Source organism: Cetorhinus maximus, chromosome 7, assembly GCF_964194155.1.
Source record: "Cetorhinus maximus chromosome 7, sCetMax3.hap1.1, whole genome shotgun sequence".
Classification (NCBI taxonomy): Eukaryota; Metazoa; Chordata; class Chondrichthyes; order Lamniformes; family Cetorhinidae; genus Cetorhinus; species Cetorhinus maximus.
The window spans coordinates 64544178-64566888 of record NC_135885.1 but is presented as its reverse complement, the minus strand read 5'-3'; the positions used below and the strand labels follow the sequence as shown (position 1 = coordinate 64566888).

Sequence of the window (22711 nt, the reverse complement as noted above, 5' to 3'; positions counted from 1 at the left end):
TTTTGTATTAAATATGTTGGTCGGGGTTTATTAATCTTGCCTGCAGCATTTTTATTTGTATGCAATATAGAATTTAAATTTGAAGTTAATATATTTTGAGGTTATAATATGTTAATTTGTGTAGAATTCACTATGTATCCTCATGGATTATTACATTCTTCGACACAGTTTAGAAGTCCAGGCCTGGTTTAGGTGTGGTAAAGTTTGATACATGTCAAATAAACTCAACACTAGAGAAAAAAAAAAATTTGTAAGTTATGTAATTGTGATCACTTAATGCAAAGTTAGTTTCCATTTAAAAGTAAATACATATTTTGGCAAGCATTTATATGTAAAAAAGATATGCGAATATAATTAACTAGGAAGCTTTCTTGGATGCATTCTGTATTTTGCATTTTCTATTTTGAATTAATTATAATTGAATGTTCCTATTCCAGACCCAGTCAGCAGGAAACACACTCCAGAAACATAAATCTTCTTCATCATTCACACCATTTATAGATCCCAGATTATTGCAAATATCCCCATCTAGTGGGACCACTATATCTTCTATGGGTAAGTGATAAAATGCAGTACATTTGTCATAATACAAGAATTTGTTATAATCCTTTGACTGTCATTCACATTTAAAAGAAATTAAATTGTGCAATTTTGCTGCAATACTCATTCTAAAGACCGTAGATACATACATTGTTCTCCAGCAGGTTGGGACAAATGAAAGGTATTTTAAGGAGTCTTGGACACACGAATAAGGATTGTGGGGAGTAGAGAGGGCAGTGAGATTACTTCTACTAGACTGTTGTAGTGAAAAAGAGTAGAGGCACAATAAGACTTATTGGATGTCTCCTGTGCTGTATTCAGCCACCTTTCAATACCAGTGTGTCTGCTTATCATTTAGGTGAATTTCCATCCCTATTCCTGCATCTGAAGTGCACTACTTAGCTTTTTTTTTTACATTGAACATCTACAACTTAACTGGTAGTTTACCTGCATCCTCCTGCAGTCTTCCACAGTCTTTATCATAACCTACCATACCTGCAATTGGGTGTCATTGGATCATTAAAAAAAAGCAGAATTTTTTTTTAAAAGGTGAGAAATTTGAAAATGAATATTCAAAGAGACTTGGGTGTGCTTGTACAAGGAACACAAAATTAGCATGAAGATACAGCAAGCAATTAGGAAAGCAAATGGCATGTTGGCCTTTATTGCAAAGAGATTGAAGTACAAAAATAACCATCTCTGCTACAGTTGGGTAGGGGTTTTAGTGAGGCTACATCTGGAGTCATGCGGAGGCGGTATGGCAAAGGATCACTAAATTGGTCCCTGGGTTAAGGGGATTGCTCTATGATGAGAAGCTGAGTAAATTGGGCCTATATTCTGAGTTTAGAAGAATGAGAGATGATCTCGTTGAAACATACAAGATTTGAAAGGGGCTTCACAGGGTGGACGCTGAGATTGTTTCCATTGGTTGGGGAGTCTGAAACACCGGGACACAGTCTCAGGATAAGGGATCAATCATTTAGGACTGACGTGAGGAGAAATTATTTCACTAAAATGGTTATGAATCTTGGGAGCTCTCTACCCCAGAGGGTTAAGGATGCTCCATCTTTGAATGCATTCTTAAAGCACAGAAGGGACCATCCAGCCTGTTGTACCTGAGCCAGCTCTTTGAAAGAACTATCCAATTTATTTCCGCATCCCAGCTTTCTCTCCATCAAAATTGCAAATTTGTCCTGTTAAACTGCCTTTGGAAAGTTCCTAAGGATTCTGCTTCCACAACCCTTCCATTACAGATCTTAATCACTGCCTGTGTTGGGGAAGAAAACATTCTCCTTATTTCTCCTCTAGTTCTTTTGCCAGTCATTTTTGAACCTGTTATCTTTTGTTATCCACCCACTTGCCAAAAGAAGCAGTTTTTCCACTTACTCTTGAACCTTCTGCTTTTGAGAACAATCCCAGCGTCTCCAAAGTCTCCATGTAACTGAAGTCTGGCACCCCTGGTATCATCTTCGTAGGCCTCATCTGTTTATTTCCAAGCCTTGCCATCCTTCCGAAAGTGTTGTACCCAGAATTGTGTACACTATTCTAGCTGAGACTACAACAACGATTTCTAAAGTTTTAGCACTTATTTGCTTTTGTATTCAGTGCCCTTACCTACAAAGCCAAGTATTCTCTGCATTTTCTTAAATGCCTTATCAGCGTATCCTACAACCTCAAGGATTTATGAATATATACTCCCAACTTATCAGGTCAAAATTCGTCCTTCCATTCTAAATCCAGGTCATTAATATATAAACAAGCTAAAGTAGTTAACACAGAAAACTTTGGATCACTACTCACAACACATTTTCACTCCAAGAAAGTATCTTTCAATTGTTTTCCAACATCCAGCCTTCAACCATCTTTAGCCACATGGCCATGTTCTCCTTGATTCCATTGCCATTATCTATGGCTTAGGCTCTTAAATGGAAATTTATCAAATGATTTTTGAAAATTCATATAACTGCATTTCCTTTGTATCATTAATTCAAATAGTTATGCTAGGCTGATCGACTGTGACTTACCTGTTAGAATTCAAACCTGAATTGATGAACTCTCATTTCTCCCAAGTGCTGAATAATTTCATATTGTATTATAAATTCTACTAATTTATCAACTGAACTATGCCTATTCAGTCTATAATTGCCTTGCTTTTCTGACTTTATGACAAGGGTGGTGATGCTTGCCACTCCGCAATGTTCTAGCACAATTTTCCTTTCCACAGAATTTTAGAAAATCGTAGTCGAAACCTCTAATTCCTTCGCTAGTTTTACTCAGGATACTCAGATGTAAGCCATCAGGCCTCCTTTATTCACCTATCTGATATGTTTGCTATTTTTAGGATTCTAAAGGAGCTAGATAATGTAGGCTACAAAAAAGGTCATATCGTCTTGTTCACTACAGTAGAACCAGAGGACATGCATGACTTGTGCATTAAGGAAGGTAAAATCAAAGCTAATTTGAAATGTCAGTGAGTGACTGATTAATCTCTGGTAATGGCTCCCTCAACAGCTTTATTACCTATTCCAGTCTAATTTTGAGCAATTAAGATTTCCTGTGATCATAAGATTGTTAATATATATACCTGAATAATTTATATTGGCCCAGATCATCCAGACTCTAGGTTGTCAGAGACCGGATGTATGCCCCAAAACATGCTACAGGACCCCTCGGAAGTGCCATTGCAATGACTCTGTGGGAATTGCCGGTGAAGTTTGAACTTTCAATGGGCAATTCCCCTACTCTTCGGGGCGCTCCAACTCTAACTCACTGTTGGAGACCTTTTCGGACACTTTGGATGGTTCCGAATTACTTGCCTGGATAGTTACCCAGGAAATGTCAGGCAGATTAAAACCTAATCTTACACCAGGGTAACTACAGAACTGACCCCCCCCAATCATTCCCCCCCCCCCCCCCCCACTCCACCAACCAGCCCTCTGACTCCCCGCCCCACCCCACCCTCTGACTTCTCTCACTGAAGAATTTCTCCTTAAACTTGTCTCACTTCCTCCAAATAAAAGGTGTGGCTATGGGCCCCAGTTATGCCTGTCTCTTTATGGGGTATGTGGAACATACCTTGTTCCAGTCCTACTCAGGCCCCCTCCCACAACTCGTTTTTCAGTACATCGATAACTGTTTCGGTGTCACTTCATGCTCTCGTCTGGATTTGGAAAAACTTATTAATTTTGCTTCCAATTTCCACCCCTCTATCACCTTCACATGGTCCATCTCCGACAATTCCCTTCCCTTCCTTGTCCTGTCTGTCTCCGTTTCTGGTGATAGACTATCCACCAATATACATTACAAGCCCACCGACTCCCACAGCTACCTCGACTGCAGCTCTTCACATCCTGCTTCCTGTAAGGATTCCATCCCATTCTCTCAGTTCCTTCGCCTCCAGCGCCTTGTTCCGTTGATGCCACTTTCCAAAATGGCGCTTCTGACATGTCTTCCTCCTTCCTTAACCGAGGTTTCCCACCCACTGTGGTTTACAGGGCCCTCAACCATGTCTGACCCATATCCCGTGCTTCTGCCCTCCCTCCCAGAATCATAATAGGGTCCTCCTTGTCCTCACTTTTCACCCCACAAGCCTCCGCATTCAAAGGATCATCCTCTGCCATTTCCGCCAACTCCAGCATGATGCCACCACCAAACACATCTTCCCCTCAACCCCCATCAGCATTCCGTAGGGACCGTTCCCACTGGGACACGCTGGTTGACTCCTCCATCACCCCCAACACCTCATCCCCTTCCAATGGCACCTTCCCATGCAATCACAGGAGGTGCAACATTTGCCCCTTTACCTTCTCCCTCCTCACTGTCCAAGGATCCAAACACTCCTTTCAGGTGAAGCAGAGCTTCACTTGCACCTTCTTCAATTTGGTCTACTGTATTCATCGCTCCCAATGCGGTCTCCTGTTCATTTGGGAGACCAAATGGAGACTGTGTGACTGCCTTGCGGAACACCTTCGGTCTGTTTGCAAGCATGACCCAGACCTTCCTGTTGCCTGCCATTTCAACACACCATCCTGCTCTCATGCCCACATGTCCGTCCTTGGCCTGCTGCAATGTTCCAGTGAAGCTCAACGTAAACTGGAGGAACAGCACCTCATCTTCCGATTAGGCACTGTACAGCTTTCTGGGCTTAACATTGAGTTCAACAACTTCAAACCATGAACTCTCTCCTCTATCTTCACCCCTTCTTAAATCCCTTTTTTCAAAATTCATTTTTATTTTTTATCCACTTATTTTCATTTTTATTCATTTATTCATTGTTTTATCCCCTTTTATCCCCCTTTTTATCCCATTTTCTATCCTTTTTTCCCCACCACTGCCCTGTCCCCCAAACCCCACCCCCACAAGGGCCATCTGTTATTTGTTCATGTTGCTCTTTCACAGAATGCTGGCCCTTGTTTTGCTATCATCACATTCTGCTTTCTTACCTTTATGCCACTATCAGCACTTTGTTTTTTAGCCCTTACCACTACCATTAACACTCCCTTTGCCCTTTTGTTCATGACATCTTTGTCAATCTCCCCTTTACCCCCATCTATTGCTGGCCTTCTATCCAGCTTCACCTGCTCCAACCCCCTTAAGTATAAATTTCATCACATTCCTACTTCTCTTCAGCTCTGAAGAAGGGCCATACGGACTTGAAACGTCAACTCTGTTTCTCCGGATGTTGTTTTTCCTGCGTTTTCTGTTTTTGTTCCTAAATACCAATCTTGTTCTATGACAAAGTCCCTGTTTAAGATTCAAGTTCCATAGCAACTTTACGTCTGCTGCTTCCTTGAGCCTAAGTTGGTGCCATGGCATGCCTATTGGAGTTACTGTGTTGAAACTCTGGAGAGTATAGACTATTTATCATCTTCGTCTGCAGAATAAGATCATAAATAGTAGCAAGTGTTGATCACTCAGCCCATCATTGAGCCTACCCTGCCATTAAATAACATTGTGGCTGAACTGATTTTCCTGCCTGCCCTTCCCATAACCATTGACTCCCTTGTAAATCAAAAATCTGTCTAACTCAACCTTGAATATATTCACAGCCTCCACCATTCTCCATGGAAGAGAACTCCAAAGATTAACAACCCTCTGAGAGAAGAATTCCTTCCATTAAAGGAGACTCCTTATTTTTAAACTGTGCTCCCCAGTTCTAGATTCCCTCACAAGGGGAAACATTCTCTCAGCATCTATGCTGTCAAGCCCTCATAGAATCTGTATGTTTCAATAAGATCACTTCTTATTCTTCTAGACTCCAGTAAGTGTAGGTCCATCCTGTTCAACCTTTACACATAAGACAACACCTTCATGCCAGGAACACCCTAGTGAACTTTCTCTGAGCTGCTTCCAATGAAATAAGGAGACCAAAACTGTACAGAGTACTCTAGGTGCAGTCTCACCAATGCCCTGTGCAGTTCTGGCAAGACTTGCCAACTTTTATACTCCATGCCCCTTGCAATAAAGGCCAACATTCAATTAACCCTCCTAATTACTTGCTGTACGTGCATGCTAACTTTTTGTGATTCATGTACCAGGACACCCAGGTCCCTCTGTACCACAGAATTCTGCAGTCTTTCTTTAGTTAAACAATGTTCTGCTTCTCTGTTCGTCCAGCCAAAGTGGACAATCCCCCATTTCCCCACATTATGCTCAAGTTGCCAAATTTTTGCACACTCACTTAACCTATCTGCATCCCTTTGCAGAATTTTTGTATTCTCCTCATAACTTGCTATCCTACCTATCTTTGTATCATCAGAAAATTTGGTTACAAGACACTTAGTCCCTTCACCTGAGTCATTAATATAGATCATAAATAGTTGAGGTCCAGCACTGATCCCTGTGACACTCCACTAGTTACAGTTTACCAAAGTGAAAGTGATCCATTTATCCCTATTCTCTGTTTCCTGTTAGTTAGCCAATCCTCTGTCCATGCTAATATACCATGGCTAATACCACCTGGTGCAGAAACCATTTACGTGGCACTTTATCGAATGCCTTTTGGAAATCCAAATGCATTTCATCTACTGATTCCCCTGTAATTACCCTGCTTGTTATATCCTCCGAGAACTCTGATAAATTTGTCAAACACAATTTCCCTTTCACCAAACCATGCTGGCTCTGCCTGATTGTATTATGATTTTCCAAATGTCCTGCTGCTTCTTCCTTGATTATGGATTCTAGCATTTTTCCAATGACAGAGGTTAGGTTAACTGGTCTATAATTTCCTGTTTTCTGTCTCCTTGAATAGAGGGGTTACATTTGCGATTTTTCAATCCAGGAAATTTTGGAAGATTACCACTAATCCATCCACTATCTCAGCAGCTGCTGCTTTTCAGATCCTAGGATACAGGCCATCAGGTCGAGGGGACTTGTCAGCCTTTAGTCCCATTAGTTTTCCAAGCACTTTCTTTCTAGTTGTCATGATTGTTTAAGGTACTCCGTTTTTCCTCTTAATTAACCCTGATTTACTTTCTTCACCTGACGGCTTTTCTAAAACATTTTCATTCAAATCTAATGAATCCTAATTTTTAGCACAAAGAATAGCTTTTGAACAGTAAGCTTTATCAAATATTATCTGTCATTTTGCCACACTTAACCAATTTCACCATTTCATTCATCCCCCCCATGTCATCATCTCTGTCCCATACCACCCCTGTCCAATGCCATTCCATCTCTCCCATGCTGTCACTCTCATGACATCCCCATCCCATTACTTACATCCTCCCATGCATCCCCATCATGGTCTTGCCATCCCACTCATCCTAAGCCTCACGGGGGAAAAGAATCCCTTTATCCAGGGTAGCATTGTTGTTGGGTTCCTCTTACCTTACAACTGTTTTTGTTCTCCACCACTGTTGCCCATTCGGCTGCCACCACTACCAACTGTGTTGGCATACATGTGCTTCACATACTCCAAATCTCTGCATGTCCCATGTGACTCTGCACATACAAGGCACTGCTCACCCACAGATGTGTCCCTTAAATCAACTAATCAGACCAGTCCGGATGGGCAAAAACAGTATTATTATAGATGCTTTCTGTATTTCTAAATTTTGAACCTTGGTTTGGTACCCTGAAAATGATACCACCATGGTTTGGGTGGTCCCAATGACAGTAACATGGATGAAAGCAAAATACTGTGGATGCTGGAAATCTGAAATAAAAACAGAAAATTCTGGAAAAACTCAGCAGGGCTGGCAGCATCTGTGGAGAGAGACAGTAACATGGAGTTGTGGCACTATCAGTAGTAGCTGTTGTCCACCTGAGGATATCAGTAGATTTGGGATATCACTTTGTTTTGGTTTACGTTCTTTAGTACTGGTGATATGGGGTTAGTATCAGAGCCTAGGATAGGCAGGCTCAATAGCTAATGAAGTAATGTCAGTGACTGACCAGTTGATCAACTTACAATGCAGTGTCTGAATCAGTTAGAAGCTCATCTTATCCCTGTAACATCAAAGATTTGAAATCCTCTCACAACAGTGGCCTGCATCTCTGGTGGTAATCTGCCCAAGGGTAGGTAATTGCTCATTTCACCACACTTTGTGGTCTTACGCTTTTCCCTTCAATTGCTCGTAATTTCAATGAGCAATGCAACTAGGGAAAAGTATACGAACTGGTTTCCTGTTGTCATCTTTGTATGTTTAAAGGAAACACAAGTCCTCTTCCTGAAGAATCCTCCACCTCCAAGCAGCCGTTGTCCCTCAAGGTTCTTGCTCTTGTGCCATCACCACTGAAAGTTTGCTGGTTGTGCTGATGGCTCTGGTTTGTAACCCATATGCTACCCTATTTAACCAGACAAAAGGGCTTTCAAACAGGCAGGTTAGCTCCAGCTGCAGTTGGTCACAATGGCCACTGAGATATGTAAAGAGCAATACATTAGTGGCAGTTAATTTCTTCACTGTCGTTATGGCGGTGAACCGGCAACTCAAAGAACATGCAATCTGATGTCAATTGATGTCCAGCCCATTGTATGATATTTCAAAAATAAATTTCCCTTAACTATCAAGCTGATTCAAAGACCAAGCATACAATAACCATATATGTGCCTGTAGAAGTGCAGTGTTTCATCTTGTCCCTCGAGCTAGCTAAGGAAAAGAAAACTTACTGTATGGCTTTTCAACTTTTATTCTAGAGAATTAAAGTTGGTTTAACATTTTCCACTGATGCGCCAAAAGCTGCTGCACAAATCATTGATAGACGGTGTAATCTTTGTGGGGGAGGTGCCGCCACTGGCACTTTCTACCATTCTCGTTAAACTGAAATTCTACACTTCTTTGCAACATGCAATATGGCAACTCGGCTGAGAACTTCTGCAGTAAACCAATGCAAGAAAATTTGGAAGGCAGACAGTTTTGTGACAAAAACTTCCTGTGGTAATTTGAATATTCAGCTGCTTGAGCTAGTGGTCTGGCAGTATTAAGAATATATGAGAAAATTATCAACACAACAAAAATAGTGTTATATTTGTTTTGGGTTTGTCAGCATTATTTAAGATTTTTGGGGGAGATGTGAATGGACACCATGTTAAACTGATTTGGAACTCTGATGTTTGTCTTTTGCAGTTGTTTTTTCTAGTGACCAGATTAGACCAGAATCGGTGAAGCAAGATCCAAGTAGAAAAGGATCTGTTGTCAATGTAAATCCAACCAATATAAGGCCACAGAGTGACACACCAGAAATCCGCAAGTACAAGAAGAGATTCAACTCTGAGATTCTTTGTGCTGCCTTATGGGGCAAGTTACTTTCATTGATCAGTCCAATAGTTCTTGTACTTTGTGAGAATATAAATTAATGTAAAATTGTGTGTGAATAATGAAGATGACATTGCCCATCAAGCTAGTCATTTTATTTTAGTTGAGTACTGATTTAGACTGCATGTACATCTACAAATGTTGTGTTACTGTAGGACAATTTAATTTTGGACCAACGCAAAGAGATTGTGGAACAAATAGGGACTTGGAGCCTGACCTTACTCTGAAATAAAACAAAATACACAAACTTCAGTTGTTATCACAAAAAAGAACTGTACTCCACCGATGCTACAATTGTATTGTAAATGTTCTGAACTGTTAAACGAACAGGGTGTTTATTTTTTGCTGTTATTTTCTTCAGGTGTGAATTTATTAGTGGGTACAGAAAGTGGGCTGATGCTGCTGGACAGGAGTGGTCAAGGGAAGGTGTATCCTCTGATCAATCGTAGGCGTTTTCAGCAGATGGATGTGCTTGAGGGTTTGAATGTGTTGGTAACAATATCAGGTGAGTGTTCTTTGGCATCTAGAAATATCAAATTCTTGTTGTGGTACTTTCTGTTTTGTGACAGTCTTTACTAAATGTATATTTAGGTATAGCTTAATGCTTTTGTCAGGTGATTTGCATTCAACTAAAATGGGAAGTTGCCCATTTGAAATCAGGTTGTGCATTTCAATTCAAATTCAGTGTTATGCCAAATTAACATGCATTATCTATGCCACAAGCTTTCAACATAAGAAATAGGAGCAGGGGTAGGCCATGCAGCCCCTATAGCCTGCTCCAATATTCAGTAAGATCACGGCTGATCTGATCTTGGCCTCAACACCACTTTTCTGCCTGTTCTCCAAAACCCTCGACTTCCCTATAATTCAAAACTCTGTATATCTCAGCCTTAAATAAATTTAATGACTTGAGCCTCCACTGCCCGGGGTAGAGAATTCAAAAGGTTCACAACCCTCTGAGAAAAGAAATTCCTCCTCGACTTCCATCTTAAATAGGAGACCCCTTATTCTGAAACTATTGTTATGATTCTGGACCAGGCCCCCAAGTTTTTGGTAAAATCCAGTTAGGGACCAATAATGTTTTATTTAAAGTAGACAAAGTTTGAGATTCAAGACACTTGTTAAGAGAATAAAGCCACAAGATTCCATGGGTTTTGGACAAACAGAAATAAACTTTACAAGGTCAGAAAGATAAAACAATTTACAATATCTGTCTTCTCCTTTAACATTCAGGGTCAATATGAGGTACATGTGAATTAACAGGCAAACTATGGTTGAACACTCAATGCTGTACAATAAATGGCAGATACGACCAAGACAGATTCCACCCAGATGTCACTAAACATTGAGTTAACTAATATTGTTAAAAATCTGTCTTTCTCATGAGGGATTCAAGTCTTCACCTTGGAATTATCTCCAAAGGTCACTCCAACTCAGACGGCCTCAACGATGGCAGAGACACACCACCTAGGGTTTCTTGTCATCTGCAACTCTGTTCCCCTGGATTCCCGAGTAAACATTCCAGCACCAACTTACAATCACAACTTTAGCTCTTCAGCCACGCTGAGCAGAATACTTCCTGCTCCAAAGGGTTACCTTTGCCCCAATGGCCCACAGCACGGAGTCACCAACTTTCTGCTGCCCTCTTGGATCCCCAGGGCTTCATCTGCACCCTCACTACTTAAAATGGCCAACTGCAGCCCTTTTTCTGCTTAACTGGGAGCTCTCCCTGTTCCCTGTCTGGGACTCTGTCTGGCTATGTTGCCTCACTCCTGGTTATGTGACCAGGGTTTTCATGCCACTTCTTTCTTTCCCCCTTCATAGAGGCGCCTGAGAACTCCAAAACACTGTGCAGCGCATGCGTAGCCCACTCCCGATCTGCACAAACTTGGAAACTCCCAAGGAATGCTGGGAGTTGTAGCTCCCAGCCTCCCGAAGATAAGTCTGGATCTCGTAACACTACGCACCCATGTTCTATATTCCTCCAGATGGGGAAACATCTACTCAGCTTCTGCCTAGTCAAGCTGTCTCAATCTTTTACGTTTCAAGACAACTATCTTTCATTCTTTTAAAATTCACTGAGAATAAGTCCTATCTGCTTAATCCTTCCTCAGTACACAGCCCTTCATCCCAGGAATCAATCAAGTGAAAATTCTCTGAACTACCTCCAATGCAAGTATGCCCCTCCTTAAATAACTGTGCGCAGTACTCTAGGGCCAGAATATTACACTAGTTCTGGTGGACCCGACCCGAACGAGCATAAAATGGCACACAATGATGTCGGGCGAGTGTGCTGACGTCATCGTGCATTCACGTGCTATTTCGTTCAGTGGAGGCGCGCAGGAGTCGGCAGTGCGCCCATGGACAATTAACAGGCCTATTAAGGCCGTTAAATTACCAATTAAATGAAATTTTTCACTGCCTGTCCAACCTTACGGTTGGCGGGCAGGTGAAAAGGCCAAGTAGCCCTTGCATTTTTTAGGAAACCTCGGAAACCTCAATCACGGGTAGGATGAGGTTTCCAACAGCAATTAAAAATAAAATTAAAATGTTAATATTTCATTAATAACACGTCCCTGCTCATGTGACAGAGTCACATGAGGGGAAATGTTTTTTTAACATTTTACAATTTATTTTTAATTTTCAAAACTCTTCATCTCCCTGAGGCAGCTCTGTGACTCGGGGAGCTTTTCTTGCGCGCATGTATGCGCATGCACAAAGCTCCCCACTCGCCCTCCTCCTCCCCCCACCCCACACACAGACAGCGCTGAGCGTTGCTGCACGTGTTTCATGCTGGGCGGGCCTTAATTGGCCCACCAGCGTGAAACTGCGGTCGTGGCTTGATCGCGGGTGGCGGTCGGCTTCCCGACTGCTCCTGCTCGCCTCCGCCGAGCCCGCCCGACAAGGGAAATATCCTGGCCTAGTCTCACTAATGCCCTGTCCAGCTGTAGCAAGACTTCCCGACTTTTATACTCCATTTCCCTTGCAATAAAGACCAACATTCCATTTGCCTTCCTAATTACCTGCTGTACCTGCATGCTAACCTTTTGTGATTCATGCACAAGGACACCCAGATCCCTTTGTACCGCAGCATTCTGTAGTCTCTTTCTATTTAAATAATATTCTGCTTTTGTATTTTCCTGCCAAAGTGGATAACCTCACATTTTTCCACACCATCAATTAACCTGTCAATATCCCCTTGCAGACTCTTTGTGTCGTCCTCACAACTTGCTTTCCTGTCTATCTTTTGATCAGCAAATTTGGCTTCAGTACACTCTATCCCTTCATTCAAGGTTGAAAGTAGTTGAGGCCCCAGCACTGATTCCTGTGGCACCCCACTAGTGACAGTTTGCCAATCTGACAATGACCCATTTATCCCCGACTTGGTTTCCTGTTAATTAACAGACCCTTGTCTGTTCCAATATATCACCCCAGCATCATGAGCTCTTATCTTATGGAATAACCTTTTATGTGGCACCTTATCGATTGCCCTTTGGAAATATACATGATACATGACATCTACTGGTTCCCCTTTTCACCCTGCTTGTTACACCTTCAGATTTATCAAACATGATTTTCCTTTCAATCAAGCAGAATCAGAATGGCTTTATGAATTATGATTATCTAAATATCCTGCTACGAATCCCTTAATAACTGATTCCAGCATTTTCCCAATGACAGATGTTAGGCCAGCTGGCCTATAGTTTCCTGCTGTCTGTCAGCCATGATTGAATGGCGGAGCAGACTCAATGGGCCGAATGGCCTAATTTCTGCTCCTATGTCTTATGGTCTTATGGTTTTCCTCCTGTCTAACACAGGGATATTACATTTGTGGTTTTCCAATCCATTGGAACCTTTCTAGAATCTAGGGAATTTTGGAACATTGCAAACAATTCATCCACTATCTCTGCAGCCACTTCTTTTAAGACATTAAGATGCAGGCCATCAGATCCAGGGGACTTTGTTTAGTCCCAGTTTCTTCAATAAATAACTAAGCTCCTCCCTCCCTTTTGCCCCCTGATTTTTTATTATTGGGGTGTTTTTAGTGTCTTCCACTGTGAAGTTAGATACACACAACTTGTCCAAAGTCATTTCCTTGTTTCCAATTCCAATGTCTCATCCTGTAAGGGACAAACTTTTACTTTGGCTACTCTCTTCCTTTTTATATACTTACAGAATCTCTAGCTGTCTTGTTTTTATATTTTTTGCTAGTTTACTTCCATAATCTATTTTCTCCTTCATCAATCTTCATTGGTTGCTAGAATTTACCCAATCTTCTGGCCTACCACTAATCTTTGCAACATTGTAGGCCTTTTCTTTCAATCTGATACCATCCTTCATTTCCTTAGTTTGCCAACTTTCTCATAGAACCTTTCTTTCTAAATGAATATTATCTTTGAAAATTATGAAATATCACCTTATATGTCTGCCACTGCTTATCTACTGTCTTACCATTTAATCTATTTTCCCAGTCCTCTGCCTTTATGCCTTTGTAGTTGCCTTTATTTAAGTTTAAGACACTATATTCAGACCCAAGTTTTTACCATCAAACTGAATGTGAAATTCAACATGTGGTCACTCTTCCCAAGAGGGTCTTTTACCATGAGATCATTAATTAATCTTGTCTCATTGCATATTACCAGACCTAAAATAGCCTATTCCCTGGATGGTTCCACAACATATTCTAAAAAAAATCAGTTACAAATACACTATATGAACTCGTTCTTAGGCTTATCTTTACCAGTATGATTTGTCCAATCTATGTGATTATTAAAGTCATCCACGCTTATTGCAGTACCTTTCTTATAAGCGCACATTATTTCTTGATTTTCACTCTGTCCTACGGTGTAGCTACTGTTAGGGGCCTATAATAATTACTCCCATTAGTAACTGCTTTCCCTTGCTATTTCTTATCACCAGAAGAACTGATTTTGCATCTTGATCATCTGAGCCAAGATCATTTCTCACTATTATATTGATCTTATTAACGGATCTTATTTTTGATATAAGATAATTGATCTTATTAACTTATTAACATTCTTTTCCTTTCTTCTTATCCTTTCAAAATGTCAAGTACCTCTGAATGGTTGCAACGTCTCTCTAAAAATACCCATTTAGTTCAATTTGTGCCATCAGTTCATTTACCTTGTTCCAAAGCTGCGTGCAGACAGATAAAGAGCTTTTAATTTTTTTTTATCATTCCTCCCTTATCTGACCTGTGCTGTTATGTTTGTACGCTCTGTTCTTTCCTGTTGCACTCTGGTTATAATTATCTGTATTGCTGTGCTGCAGTAATGCCTTGTCCTTTCTTTTTAACTTTCTAAATTTCCCCTCACTTGAACCCTACCCCCGCTATTTAGATTAAAACCCTAGCTGCAGCCCAAGTTATTCGATTTGGCAGTATGCTGGTCCCAGCACAGTTCAAGTGAAACCTGCCCCACTGAAAAAAAGCCCTCTTTGCCCAGGACTGGTGCCAGTGCCCCATGAATCAAAACCCTTTTCTCCAAATCAATCTTTGATTTATCACTCCCTGATAATCCTATGCCAATTTGCTCATGGCTCAGGTAGTAATCCAGAGACTATTACCTTTGTGGTCTGCTTTTTAGTTTAGCCCCAGCTGTTCATACTCCCTCAGCAGAACCTCTTTCTTTGTTCTGCCTATGTCATCGGTAGCCACATGGAACATGACAGTTGGATCTTTCTCCTTCCCCTTATAGATCCTCTCCATCCTCGAAGGGGCGTCCGTAACCCTGGCACCAGGCCTGTATCACGGATTTCCGCACTCTCACATGGATGCAGAGAACAGAATCTATCCCACTGACTATACTGCCCCCTACCACTACTATATTCCTTTTCACTGCTCCAACTTGTCCATGGTGCTGTGGTCCGTTTTCCCATCCTCCCTGAACTTCCTGCTTTTGCCCACGTAACCTTTTTGCTTCTTACATGTTATAAATGTTCCACAGACCCTCTGTGATAGAATGCCCGAAGTGGGCATATCTCTATTAAACCCCTGAAATGGAAGCGTGTGTTTGCTACGTTGTTGTTGGGGTCACTGAATCGAGTTAATGGCACTGGTTTTGAACATCGAGAACATCAAGGTGGCTTCCAGACAGCCATCAGCTCTGTATATCTCCAGCCACTGGGCGGAAGGCAAGTTGACCCTTTTGGATAGCTAAAGGCGAAATTGAAAATTGGGAGGAGAACCAGTGGAAACATTACCTGACGATGAAACCAGGGAGATCCATCCCAGTGCCATGATATGCTGGGTAAACTTCAGTTAAGGCCCGGCAGAGGAGGATGAGCAAGGTGCAAAATACTGGGCCCCAATGCCCACAGTGACCCAGCCTCCAGCAAATACTTTTCTATGCATCTGACTGGCTGACTGCTTCATGACTCGGGCAGCTCCATAATTTCCTGAATGCCGGGGCAATGCAGGGAGGTTAGACGCAAAGGGTTTTCTGGGGTTATGATTCAATCGCATCAAGATGGGTGGAATTGACTACAATCCCCAGAATTCCGCAGGCCTCTGTTCCAATGATGGGTCAGCATGAGTGGGGATGGTCCAGTGTGATTCTGAGGTCCAGCTGGGACTTCCAATTATCACCTACCATTAGAGAGCATCTTGATCTTTAAGGTAAGGCAAATAAATGTGTCAAAAATGAATAGATTTCAATTGAGGGGAGAGTGAAATAAACGCATTTGGCTTCTTGTTGACGAACATCATAATGAGGTGCAAGACCTCAGTGTAACTGTTAACTGTCTGTTGAGTAATTAAATTGTAACACTTTTACATTAGCAGCTCTGTTGTGAATTTTCTCTCAGCCAGCTCATATTGGGAAAGTTTGAGCTGATCTTCAGAGCTGGGAAAGATGTGAGGAGTCCCAGGGCGTCCAGGAAGTAATCAGATTTCTGTTAGGGATTGAGCTCACATGCACTGAAAACACAGGAGGGAAAGTTTTCAATTTGTCACCTTGGTATAAAACTGGTGATGTGAATTGACAGTGTAATGGTTGTCTTACACTGGGCAGCTAAGTTGAAAATCTAGAATCCCGCACACATTGCTGTTGCTCAGTGCTAATAAAAGCAGGTTTCCTGAAGTAATAGCAATGTTTTCTTTGGGTAGCTAATACCATCAAGCATGAGGATGTCAATATTTGCAGCGTCTATCCCACACAGGAAACTTCGAAAGCTGCTGTTTTAAGCTGCTACATTTATTCCGGTGTTCAGCATCCACCCTGTAGCACAAAAATAGCTTTTTCTCGGATTGGGTGGCTTAAAGAAAGTATAAGGCTAGTTTGAAGTCCCAGTCTCAGCCCCCAAAGCTTTCAGTGGATCTGTTCAGTTACTTTGATTTGGAATGCCACAGAAAGTCCTTGCACATAGTTATTCAACCGTGTAGGGTCTCTATCGAAGGTAAAGATTTGAGTTTTCAAAAGTATTTCACTCATTTTTATAATCATTTTTTTCATCAAATGGGAAAGTACCTTGAATAAAAAGTGTTCTTCAAACACTGCTTCCCCTTTAAGCAGAATGGATTAATAGGCTGTGGATTCTAATAGCGATTTCTCTTATTTAAGGCTGGGAAAGCCAGATTTTTAGTCTCTCAGGGAATCAAGGGAGCAGGCAGGAAAGTGGACTTCAAGACCCCAAGATCAGCCATGATCATACTGAATGGCGGAGCAGGCTTGACGGGCCCTATGGTCTATTCCTGCTCCTATCTCTTGTATTCTGATATCGAGAGGCGTCAGTGAAGGATTTAATCATGGATGTTGAGATTATTGTAACCCTGACATGCTGATTTGTGGGAAGATTTAATGAATTTTCTCACGGACACCTATAACAGTATTAAATGCAGACATGATAAATGATGAAAAAGCATTGTAATAATGCACTTAATGGGTTTAATGATGATATCTATTGAATTTTGGCAAGGAAAAAATACTGTATTGATGGTATTTTGATTAAAACAATGAGTTTAATCTAAAATAAAAGCAAAATACTGCAGATGCTGGAAATCTGAAATAAAAACTAAACTGGAAAAACTCAGTAGGTCTGGCACCATCTGTGAGTTAACGTTTCGAGTCCAATAGACTTCTTCAGAACTGAAGCACAGAATGAGTTTAATTTATTGTATCCAAATTAACGCAAATCATAATGAGGGACTATGAATGTCTCAAATTTAACGCAAAGTTCTGCAAACTAAATTAAATGGTTGTAAATTACTTGACATCTCTATTACAGCTTGTTGTAAATAATGACTTCAGTAGAGTTCACATAGCAGGTAAAAAGTGCACTTAAGAATCTGCAGGTTAACTCTATATATTGAAATTCGGTCAGTGTATCCTGCAAAATAATAAATGCAGGAAGAGGGTGGCATGGAGGTGGAGGTGCCAAAATACCTTTTAGATAGATTAGCTTTAGGCTAAGATGTCATCAGAAATTGAAGTCAATTCAAAAAAATAACATGCATGATTGAGGGGAAGGGTTAAGGGGGGAAAAGGGGCCTAGAAACAAGAGAAACACAAGGGACCCTGACTCCATTGGGACACTTGGACAGGCCTTTTGGTTTTGTCAGCATGCACCAAACTTTCTCTAGCCAAATCAATAGAGCCAGTCTTTCAGGGACAGTATTTGGAATCCATTTCTGTACACTGTCTTTATTTCCTGATGTTGATTTACTGGAATCTCACAGTTGTCTTTTCCCCCCATGTCTGACTCTAAATGAGTCCAATGGTATGTTTATTGCCAGAGGTCATAAAAGGATTTGAGGAGTTTGAATTCTTGTTTTACTCTCCCTCAACATGCTTCCTTTCTTTGTATGGAGCTGTTCTAAGTATCACGTTACATTTAATATTGATTTCAAGGGGCCATTGGGATTGAAGGATCTTGTTCCCCTTTTCTTTGTCTTTGGGAGATTGAGCAGTTGTGTGAAAGCGATTTTCATGGCTGTAAATCTCTATGTCCTATTGCGGGTATTCTGCAGTGAAGCAGAAAGCGATTTTCATGGCTGTAAATCTCTATGTCCTATTGCGGGTATTCTGCAGTGAAGCAGAAAGCATCAGGTGTTACATCGAGATACAATATAAATGCATGAATTTGAGCGACAGTCACGGGACTAGTAATCCAGTGGCCCAGGCTAGTGACCCACGGACATGGGTTCAAATCCCACCACAGCAGCTGGTGAAATTTGAATTCAATTAAGAAGTCCCTAGTCTCATAGAGGTGAACATGACTACTATCATCGATTGTTGCAAAGCCACATCTGGTTCACTAATGTCCTGTAGGGAAGGAAATCTACCATCCTTACCTGGTCCGGCCTACATGTGACTGCAGACCCACAAGTTGACTCAAACTGCCCTCTAAAATGGCCTACCAGGCCATTCAGTTCAAGGGCAATTGAGGATGAGTAATGAATGCTGGACTTGCTAGCGATGCCCACATCCCATGAAAGAAGAAAAAAAATCTACCTCCTTGTTCACCTGACCCAATCGAAGCCAGAGACTTATGGGAGATTTTTATATTTGCTGTTCCTGAGGCAGCCACTGGGTTGCAGCACCATTCTGCATCTGATCAGTGATATTAAGCACTAACTTCGTTGATGTAAGCCTGACTAACCTCCCATCCACCAACTGACCTCTGAATCTCTTCCCAACCACCCCAGAATCCCCTCCTGACTAGCCCTCCCACCCCTTGCCTGATTACCTTCCCGACTCGCCCGTCAAACCCCCCCCCCCCCCCCCCCCCCCCCCACCTTTTCCGGAAAACACCCCGGTGTCTCGTTCTTCTCTTCGCTCCCCCCCCACAGCCACCCCCTGACCTTTCTCCCATACTTACTAGTCCCCTAAATAAGGGGGCATGGCTTTTTTTCCCCCAACTCTCCTTCCCATACACCGGGAGGATTCCTGAACACCTGCTCTGCACTTTTCTCACCCAGCCCGTGTTGGAAGGTTGGACGAGAAAAGTGAAACTGTATTCTAGTGTAAGGAAAAAAAAATTGGGGTGATAATCTGACTGTGATCACCACTCCTTGGAATTTCTAGCCCAGAGCATGTAACCAGACAAGAAACTGATTTAAGCATCAAAATTTTTAAATTTGAGACCTTTTGCTGTGAAATAAATTTTTCTTTTATGGTGCCCAGTGTGGTGGTGATAAATAATTGAATGCTTAATTAACTTATGTATTGTGAAGAACAAACATCATGAATATTTGGTGAACAATGAACTTAGTACAAGAGGGAAAAGTGGTCAGAAAGTAGTTATGCTGTGTACTTGTAATTAGGTTGGACTTTTCTTTAAGTGAGCTTGTACATGAACTTTACTGTATGGCTTTCTTGAAAATTGTCAAACCTTTGGAGTAGAGGTACTGTGAAATTACTGTCAGTGAAACATTTTGCTGTGAAGTAAACAAAACCATTGTTATTTTATTAGAGTAGGTTCTATTGTTATTTTAGATTTTAAAAAATCAAAATATTTCTGTTACATTTTCAGTTTTAAAATTGTAAATGAGACAAATGCTCTGTTTCTGAAACGTGTGCGCACTGTCCAGACTTGTGGCCAAGTCTGAAATCAGTATACAAACTTTTTGGGCTTTCTTTATCATTGTTAAAAATGGTGAATTACAAATTGATCCAAACTACAGTGATTTATAAGATTTTACTCGACCATGCATCTGTTAAGCATTTTGATGAGTGAGAGCAGCTGAAGTTGATTCCCATTTTTGTTCTCCAGTGGAAAGCCATCACCCTTCTGCTTTACAAATCCAATGACAGCATACCCAAGATTGGGGACTCCAGTTTGATTAATTAAGAGTGCAAAACTAAACTCTAGTTGATGCGAGAATGCTCTGGAATATTATGCTAACACACTTTCGAGTAGTTGATTACAGAACAGTGACTGATAACTGAGGGCAAATCATTTCTGTTCCCTTATTCTGGGAAATAATACACTATTGAAATGGAAAATTTAACAGGAAATGGAATAGTACCTTTAATGGCTGAGAGTGAAATGTATTGCAAAAATATTTAATGGTTTTCTTACTAAATCTCATTGTGAATATAAGTAGTATCCCTGTAATCAACAGTTCTTGTTTATTGGGACTGAGCGACCTATGGCAGCTGACTAGAAAAGGCAAATTGATCATTGTGTTTTAAGATTTAAGATGGGCAAACACCAATAAGGGAGAGGTACACCTAGTTACAAAATATTTGTTACATAAACATATATAAAACTCCAAAATACTATGCAAAAAAGAATATGAATGCCATCCTTAGAATTACAAAAACAATTATTTTTAGAGAAATGTTTGAAGTACTTCTTTAGTGAGTGATGGATTGCTCATTTCGGACAGAAAATGTGCTTCTTGCAAAAAATGATGGGTTACAAAATTTAATAATTTAAACTAATAAATTTGAATGGGAATGCTATGTTCAAAAATGATTTCAACTGCATTTTCCCCAACTTATTCAATTAATACATAAAAAATAAATTGCCTTCATCTCATATCAAAGAGAAACAAATTATCTAGAGGCTTTGATCCTTTAGAACTTCATGCCATGCCATAACTATCTTGCTCAGATGATCTTTCCAAACGATATTCTTAGTTCCTTCTCATCTGTCGTCAGCAGTCAATATGATACTTGTATCAGAGAATGTTAGCTTTCCGTATCTAATGACACAGGAGGCAGACAAAGCACGTGCTTATGTTTGTTCCCATAGCTAATTTTTCCAAGAACAGGTTGCCAACTTTTTGCCAGAGGCTATAGTTTGATGGGTGCCACTCCACATCAAACACTGCTGACCAGGAGACTCTCCCACTCTTACTGCCTGCCTTGGGGATATTGGAAGAATTTATAGGTTGATAATCAACCTGTTTAGCCACATTATGAATGCACCTTTCATAGCCATCACGTCCTGGAGTGGGACTTGAACCCAGAGCCCCTGGTTCAGAGGCAGGAATGCTATCCACTGCGTCACAAGAAGACCTCATAGAGAATGTACTATAATTTTATTTTTATTGAACCATGAATATTGTTTTGGCCAAGATAATATTGCCTGTAGAAAATGCTGGATATACACAGCTGGCAGAACCTGTACAGAGAGAAGTAGAGTTAACAGTTCTGACAAAGTCACTGACCTGAAACAATAACTCCACTTGTCAAGTATTTTCAGCGTTGTTTGTTTTTATTTCATATGTCCACCATCTGCAATATTTTGCTTTCATAATAATTGCCTATATATATTGACTCATGCACAGCTTCTAGTTTATAATTCATAGTTTTAAAATCTGTATTGACTATTGTGGATCTTTCCCAGTGATCTAGACATACTGTCCTGTCTTTTGTAATTGTGAAACTTTTAAAAGTGTTAAGTCAGCTTCAAAACTTTGGAACTCTCCTATCTAGTTATCTGGTATGTAAACATGTTCAATCTGCAAGCAGTTTGTTTAATTATGATGTCTCAAGGAGCAAGTTTGCAACTGATTGTTGAAATTATGATTTGCAATGCACCAGTAGTCCGATACACAATTAATGGAGGAAGGATTATGTTTTAATATCGTGCAGATTTGACATTGGTAGTGTTGAAGCATTACAGGTCTTTCTGTACAGTATATTGCAGGAATGGGAAGAATCTGGCCACCCATTTGCTTGCTGGAATTCTGTGCTCAAGCCATGTCATCTCATTTGTGTAACAACTTTGCATCCACTGGTCAAACTGACATGTTCTTAGACCAACTGGAGTTGCTTCTAAATTAATTGACACGCATTTATAATCGTTAAACTCTCACCATTCTGCCACAGTTTCCAAATATCTTCCAGTTTGATTGATTAGTTCCCGAAGGACTGTGTGGAACTCTATGCAACTTCTTAAAGAAAAATCTTTTACCTTTGTACTTCAAGTATTATGTCAAAATTAGCAATAATAGCACATTGTACATTTTCATAGTTTTCGATCTCTATTGGATCTATGTGAAGAAATTGAGTGTCTTACTGTTGAGTAATGGTATCCCAATTTCAGCTCCTTATACTTATGGTAGTTTGCTAATAATTTAAAATGGCCCTGCAAAACAAATTATTTCATGATTCTTCAGAAAAATTTGGTATCAGATTGATTTGGTGAAATTATTCCCTGAAAAGTTTTGTGCTCGAATTTGCCTTCATTATAAAAATAGCTTTCTCACTTTAAGAAATCATCAGTACTCCTGTTTGTTTGCCTAATGTCTCCAGTTCTGATGGACAGTGTTCCTTCTCCCCATGCCCTGAGTAGTGGTTCTTCTCTGGTTTCACATTTCATTTTGTTTAACATCTAAATGGGCTAATTCCATTGACCTCTTCACTGCTCAAGTCCTTGTGAAATTTGTAAATACTCTTATAGCTCCACTTGCTTTAAATTTGGATTGCTGGTCTGTGAGTGCC

At 40.7% G+C, this 22711-nt stretch overlaps 1 protein-coding gene across 11 annotated transcripts in view; it reads left to right on the top strand.

Annotated features, from left to right (window-relative positions):
* Positions 1-22711, top strand: part of LOC144682835 (mitogen-activated protein kinase kinase kinase kinase 4) — a 337463-nt gene that overhangs the window by 287096 nt on the left and 27656 nt on the right. For all 11 annotated transcript variants that reach the window (XM_078545618.1, XM_078545613.1, XM_078545610.1 and 8 more), the window contains 3 exons: positions 438-555; positions 9108-9278; positions 9658-9801. In XM_078545618.1, the coding sequence (XP_078401744.1) occupies positions 438-555; positions 9108-9278; positions 9658-9801 (433 nt within the window). The remainder of the gene's footprint in view (positions 1-437; positions 556-9107; positions 9279-9657; positions 9802-22711) is intronic.